The sequence below is a fragment of the Musca vetustissima genome, unplaced genomic scaffold (assembly GCF_032173495.1).
Source record: "Musca vetustissima isolate MV318-11 ecotype Yass unplaced genomic scaffold, APGP_CSIRO_Mvet_v1 utg68149, whole genome shotgun sequence".
Taxonomy (NCBI): Eukaryota; Metazoa; Arthropoda; class Insecta; order Diptera; family Muscidae; genus Musca; species Musca vetustissima.
In genome coordinates, this window is record NW_026877051.1 from 202,177 (window position 1) to 209,707 (window position 7,531).

General features: G+C 39.4%; 2 protein-coding genes across 2 annotated transcripts; both read left to right on the forward strand.

Annotated features, from left to right (window-relative positions):
- The first annotated feature begins 93 nt into the window (after positions 1-93).
- On the forward strand, positions 94-1,412 carry LOC133321576 (lipase 3-like). The gene is made up of 3 exons (XM_061530662.1): positions 94-168; positions 231-947; positions 1,014-1,412. Exons 1-3 carry the CDS (start codon positions 94-96, stop codon positions 1,410-1,412), a joined length of 1,191 nt encoding a protein of 396 aa, XP_061386646.1.
- A 3,605-nt stretch (positions 1,413-5,017) lies between these two features.
- On the forward strand, positions 5,018-6,347 carry LOC133321577 (lipase 3-like). The gene is made up of 4 exons (XM_061530663.1): positions 5,018-5,092; positions 5,160-5,876; positions 5,950-6,034; positions 6,103-6,347. The coding sequence occupies exons 1-4, from the start codon at positions 5,018-5,020 to the stop codon at positions 6,345-6,347; spliced, it is 1,122 nt and encodes a 373-aa protein (XP_061386647.1).
- The last annotated feature ends 1,184 nt before the right edge of the window (positions 6,348-7,531 follow it).

Consider the following 7,531-nt stretch of genomic DNA (forward strand, 5'->3'; position numbering starts at 1 on the left):
TGAGATTTTTGTTCATATAAACATGGCAACTTTTAGAACCTCGCCACAATATTCCGATTTCTAAATCATTAGTCACTGTTTTTTATATTCATGATGAATATAAAAGTAATTTCAATATTTGTGGCGGTTTTTCTATTAGCGCTACAGAATGTAGGAGCACTGACAACTGTAAGTTCATGACCCATTAATATCTCGCCAATATTGAAATTCTGAAAAACCTCCTCCTTTAGGCTGATCGCATAAAAGATGCCGGCTACCACAGTGAGGCGTATAATGTAACCACTCCCGATGGTTTTGGTATAACCGTGTTTCGTATTAGAAAACCAAGTGCCCCAAATGATGCCAACCGACCTGTGGCCCTATTACAGCATGGCTTAGTTAGCTCCTCAGATATTTGGGTGTTGAAAGGGGTACCAAGTCCGTTAGCCTATACATTAGTTGAAAATGGTTATGATGTATGGTTGGGTAATACCCGTGGCAATCCTTATGGAGGTTATCATCCACAATTATCTATGGATTCTGCGGAATATTGGCGTTTCACGTGGCATCAAATTGGTGTTCTAGATCTGCCCAGTATTATTGACTTTGTATTGAAAACGACAAAACAAAATAACCTTCATTATGTGGGACATTCTCAGGGTACTACAACAATGTTTGTATTACTTTCCAGCCGCCCTGAATATAATGCGAAATTGAGATCAGTACATCTATTGGCTCCGGTGACATTTATGGAACATAGCACTTCGACGTTAATAAAACTCACCGCCCCACTGCTGGGCAGTTATTCTTTTTTGACACCATTGGTTGGTGACAACGCCCTTATTGATAATGTTTTCATCCGCAACATTTTGGGAATGGAAAGTTGTCGCCGGACGGAAGGTGCACTCTTCATTTGTCCCTATTTATTCTTTTTGGGTTTTGGTGGCAAATCCGACTACACGTTGGAAGTAAGATTTGCAAAAGAAATTATAAATTTTATAATCTTGATTTTTTTTAATAACACCTCCTTCTAGGATGTCTATCCCGATTTTTATGAAACTCATCCGGCCCGTTGTTCCACCAATCAAGCCATACATTATGTGCAGCTTTATAAATCGCGTAAATTCCGTCAATTTGATTTCGGCACTAAAGGCAATCAGGAACATTATAAGCAGGATACCCCACCAGATTACCAATTGGCCAATGTAAATCCACAATTTCCACTGCATTACTATCACAGTAAGGATGATAGTTTTTCAGCTGTTGAAGACGTCGAGCATTTGGTACAACTTTTGGGTAATAAAACTGTTCGCCATTTTATTGATTTGGATAATTTCGCTCATATGGATTTTGTCCTGGGCTATAATGTTAAGGATGTCGTTAATGCTGATGTTTTGAGTGAAATGAAGCGGGTCGATAGTCTATTGCAGTAGTTGATGACATGATGTCAATATTTTGAAATAAATTAATATACCTATAGTTTCTTTTGAGGACATTCCTACTTACTTAGCTGGTTTGTGACAGATCGCTTGTTCCATTAAAATTTTTCACGCACGACTTTCTTACAGTTGATCTCTGCATCGAATTCGTGATCATCCCTTCTGCGTGAATCACCACTTGGCTCGCTTTTATATGCCTTTTGAGCTGGGGCCTAGCCAACGTACTCGATGCAGCCAGATACGTCTGACTATGTCGATGTTCGAGATTAGATGGTACAACTCATGGTTCATTCGATGGCCACAATCACCGTCGACGCAGATCGGCCTATAGATCTTTCGAATCATTCTTCTCTCTGACACTCCAAGAGCTGTCTCATCTACTAGCGCAAGTACCTTTGCTTCAGATCCATACAATAGAACGGGTAGTATCAGCGTCTTGTAGAGTGTGAATTTGTTTTGGCGAGAGGTGGCCTTGTTTTTCAATTGCTTACTCCGACTATAGTAGCATCTATTGGTCAATACTATTCTTCTCCGAATTTCAAAACTGATGTCATTCGATTTATTTATGGCGGTAACAAGGTATATAGAATCGTTAACTACCTCGAAGCTGTAGTTTTCAAGTTCCACAGTAGGTCCCAGTGTACTGGACGTCTTGCGAGTTGATACCATCAGCTTGGTCTTCTCGTCATTTACTGCCAGTCCCACTTTCGCAGACTCCTTTTCAATTCGTTCAAAGGTGGCTGTTACCGCTGGCAATGTTCGACCCATTATGTCCATTTCGTCGAAGTTACTCGCCTAACATATGCTGTTTGGTGTACAGAGAGTCATTTCTGTTTATCGCTGCATCTAGTATGACCTTTTCCAGCAGGATGTTAAAAAGGTCTCATGACAAACTGTCACCTTGTCTGAATTCTCGTTCAGTATTGATGGGATCCGAATGATCCTTTCGGATTTTAACCGCTTTAACCTTGTGCCAGTTAAGGTTATCCTGCATAGCCATATTAATTTCGCAGGAATGCAGACATGACTTTAAACACGCAGACATGGCTTTAAACACCTCTGGGCGAATTTACCTGTCAAATGATGCTTTGTAGTCAAAGAATAGGTGGAATATGTCGATGTAATTTTCGTGGGTCGTTTCCATGGTGCGCAGTGTGAAAATGTGATTTAAAATGGATTTATGATCTACGATGGAATCTGAAGCCGCATAAATACGATCCAATAATATCATTGAAAATTGGCTTCAGTCGTTCACATAGCACGCTAGATATCATTTTATATGCCTTTCGAGGATATGGTTTGAATAATTTTTGTTCGTGTATTTTTGTATCCAATCTGGATGAATATATATCGCCCAGAGCTTAGTTTTCCTTTCGGAATAGGAGATCATAAATGATCTTTTTATGATTTTCACAATTAAAGAAAATTTTCAAGATACAACCGATTATGCAGAACTCTCCTGCTGGATTCTGTTATGGTAGCTATTCCCTCCATTATAAATTCTATTTTTGATGTTGTAGGTTATTCCCACAGCTAGGCACAAGTGTACGGCATATATCCACCATAAATTAACCCAATAACAAAAACCGCACACTTCTTCGGTACATAATTTTAGGTTCTGCTATAGTACCTACCCCTTTCCATTCAACTTTTGGATATTACCCCCATTCCTTTGGATAATATGACTACAATTTTTAAAATAGCTAAAAAAGGGGCAGTAAAGCGAGTGCTACAATATATTTCGCTCTTATTCGACCATTCTGTATGCATCACCTTGACGACGAAGGGAGTGCTCAATCGTATTTCTCTCCTGTTCGGCCAATCTTAATTAATCCTGTTGTTAGTAAAGCGGGTATTTTCCAGTATTTGGTGCAGAGTGAAAATCTGGTCTATGGTGGATTTTCCAGGTCTGAAGCCACATTGATATGGTCCAATAATGTGATTAACCATTGGCCTCAGTTGTTCACACAGTACGCTGGATAGCACTTTTTATGCGAGAAGAAAATAACTATATTAGGTTTAAAATATTCTTCCGAAACAAGTCTAAGACTAACTGGGTAAAATTCGGGAGACTGATAAAAGATAGGTTAGGGCAGCCCTATAATTACAGCCTGAACACTGACAGGAATTGTAAAGTCTTTCGAAAAAAGTCGTCCACTTCGGGAAAGGATAGAGCTCGCCGCAATCTACAGTATACTGAGACAACTTCCACACTAAGGGGAAATAATAGAACAAAATGACAAGAACCGCAAGAACGCAGCTCCTGGGAAATATTCTGAGAGCGTAAATGATGTCTCAAAACTAACGAAGTTTCTATTAAAAACCCGCACTCAAACCAAAACCACAGTAGATGAGAGGGGAAACAGAATAGAGACAACAGAAGAAACAATAAGACTTCTCATGAAAGCTCACTTCCCACCGAATACATCGACATCTGATAATAAAGGGAGGAAATATAGCTGTATTCTTCAACTGAAGTGGCTGCAATTGGACAGGTTCTAGCCATGGGTAACAGGTATACTTACAAAAGGTCTTTAAAGGCAACTTGAAATTCGTTATTCGCACAATTTTATTTGCGATTGTTTTTATCCTGTTACTTTTCTTGAGAGCATATGGTTTCCACTAAGCATTACCATGCTACGCGATTGGTCCTTGTTTTAGTTAAGTTAATTATTGTTCTATTCCAGCTAAGTAGATGATTTGTCTGCTGTAGCCTGCACTTAATGATCGGGCTGCCATCTATCGTTGCCTAGAAACAACGCCTCCTCGAATTTTGTGCCGTGGATGTGGTCGATGCTTATTGAGTGTTGTCATTTTCCTCTGGGTGGCGCTATCTCCTGTCATTCCAGTTTCGTATTATCCTAATGTGTTAATGTTGAGTTCATGTCGAGATTGGCTATTGGTATGATTGGTCTGCTGCAGCCTGTACTTGATGATGGGGCTGCCATCTATCGTTGCCTAGAAACAACACCAGCATGAATTTTGTTCATGTGTTGTTTTCCTTGGTTATTAAGTTTTGCCATTTTCCTCTCGCTGGAGATATCTCCTGACATTCTTTGTTTGTGCTAACCTCATATTGACATTTCATTGATGCGGAGGTGAAGTGGTTGCCAGATCTCGTTGCCTGAAAACAACACCTTCTTGAATTTTGTACAGTGGTTAATTATGTATTCAAGTTTGCCTTTTTCCTCTGTGTGGCGCTATATCCTACCATTCCTATTTTGTGTTATCCTAATGTGTTAATGTTGAGTTTTTGCCGAGATTGGATTTTGGTATGATGGGGCTGCCATCTATCGTTGCATAGAAAAAACGCCTTCTTGAATTGTGTGCAGGGGTTGGAGTCCTTGCTTATTTAGGTTTTTCCATTTTCCTCGGGTGTCATAGCTTTGTGTTATCTTCATATGATGATGTTTATTTGATGAAGACATAAGCTATTAAAATGATTTTTCGGCTGTAGTCTGTACTAGGTGAGTGGCTACCAACTATCGCTGAAACTATGGCTGAAAAAAACACCTCCTTCAATTATGTGCAGTGGTTAATTATGTATTTAGTTTTACCCTTTCCCTCTGGGTGGCGCTATTGTCTATCATACCTCTATAATGACTGTGAAAATAATTTCCATATTTGTCGCGGTTTTCCTCTTAGCGCTACAGAATGTAGAAACCCTGACAACTGTAAGTTAAAGACACATTTGTATTTTGAAAAAAAAAAATATAAAAATTTGATAAAAAAACCCCTCAGGCGGATCGCATAAAAGATGCAGGCTGCCAAAGTGAAGAGTATAATGTAACCACCCCCGATGGTTTTGGTATAACAGTGTTTCGTATTAGAAAACCAAATGCCCCGAACAATGTCAAACTACCTGTGGCCCTGCTACAACATGGCTTAGTTAGCTCCTCCGATTTTTGGGTGTTGAAAGGTGTACCCGATCTCTTAGCCTATACTTTAGTTGAGAATGGATATGATGTATGGTTGGGTAATACCCGTGGTAATCCTTATGGCGGCTATCACCCCAAATTATCAACGGATTCTCGAGAATTTTGGCGTTTTACATGGCATGAAATTGGTGTTCTGGATCTGCCCAGTATTATTGACTTCGTATTGAAAACGACCAAACAAAATAATCTGCATTATGTTGGTCATTCTCAGGGTACTACATCAATGTTTGTATTACTGTCCACCTATCCGCAATATAATGCGAAGTTGAGGTCAGTACATCTAATGGCTCCGGTGGCCTTTATGGAACATAGCACTTCTAAATTGATAAAGCTCTCCGCACCATTATTGGGTAGTTATTCCTTTATGACGCCATTGGCTGGTGACAAAGCCCTAATTGACAATGTTTTCATCCGCAACATTTTGGGAATTGAAAGTTGTCGTCGAACGGAGGGGGCTCTTTTCATTTGTCCCTATCTATTAATTGTGGGTTTGGGTGGTCGTTCAGACTATACTTTGCAGGTAAGATTGACAAAAGGAATTACAAATATTTTGATATTGACTTTTCCAAAAAAATAACCTTCCTCCGTCTTAGGATGTCTATCCCGACTTTTATGAAACTCATCCGGCCCGTTGTTCCACCAATCAAGCCATACATTATGTGCAGCTTTATAAATCGCGTAAATTCCGTCAATTTGATTTTGGGACTAAGGGCAATAGGAACGTTATAAGCAGGATACCCCTCCAGATTACCAATTGGCCAATATAAATCCACAATTTCCACTGCATTTCTATCACAGTAAAGATGATGCTTTTGCAGCGGTTGAGGTTGTCGAGCACTTGTCCGATCTTTTGGGTAATAAAACTGTTCGACATTTTATTGATTTGGATAATTTTTCCCATATGGACTTTGTCATCGGCTATAATATTAAGGATGTCATTAATGGTGATGTTCTGAATGAAATGAAGCGGGTCGATGGTTTGTTGCAGTAGTTAAATATATGACGTTTATATTTTAAAATCTGAAATAAATTATATCTCCCACGGTTTTCGAATAGGGTAACCTTTGAGAAATATGCACTTAATTGTGAATAAAACCGTTAGGAATTCATCGATTTCTATGATCAATGTCTCATTTGTTCATAGGTTATGTGGACTTACAGGACTTAATACCTTATCCCATTTTGGGACAAAGTATAAATTAATTCTCTGTTCACTAAAAATAATTTCAGAGTGTCTAGCGTGGCATTTTAATAAAACTACAGATAGAAGCACAATGGGAAAGAATTGTCCACCCCCTACAGGCTACAGCAAAATCAACACATGGTTACCAAAGACTACCATCAAGAAGCTGATGTGTGAAACGCAGCATATAGGGTAACCCTGCAGAGTGTAGCAACATGTAATGCGATAGAGAATTATCGGGAGAAAAGGAGAGGAGAAACCTATTTTCAGAAAAAAGAAGAAAGAACAAGAAAAAATCGTGAGGGCGAGCAAATCGAGAGGTACAGGATTCAGAACGAAGTCCGGAAAATTTTCCAAACGAATAAAACACCAAACCGAAAGTTTTGGTGCAGTCACATCCTCCTGTGGAGTTGAAGATGGAAACCTAGTGACAGATACAGATTGCGTGTTAAGGATCTGGAAGGATCTTTTTCAGAAGCTTCTGGTATCAAATAGTGGCCATGAAGAGTATATCCGAGAACAGATTAGAAATGATTGTATACCACTTAGCCAAAATTAAGTCAGAATAGCAATTAATCGGCTGAAGACTAATAAAGCAGCAGGTGCCGAGGGATTACCAGGCGAACTATTCAAGACATGTGGTCAGACGCTGATAAGGAGAATGCACCAACTGATTAGTACAAATTGGCTAGAGGAATATATGCTCAGTCATTGGATCTTCAGCATTCTGTGTGCGGTGCAAAAAAAGGATACCAGATATGTGGCAACTATAGCGGAATAAGTATCCTTCACATCGGATAAGTTGTTGTTGTTATATGATGTTATTGAATCCTAACAATGCGGCGGCTTCGGACCTGGTAAATCCACCATTGACCAGATGTTTACTCCGTGCCAAATCTTGGAAAAGACCCACGAACAACACATCGACACATTCCACCTATTCGTCGACTATAAAGCCGCATTCGACTGCCCTTTTCGTTTAGAGGTGTTTA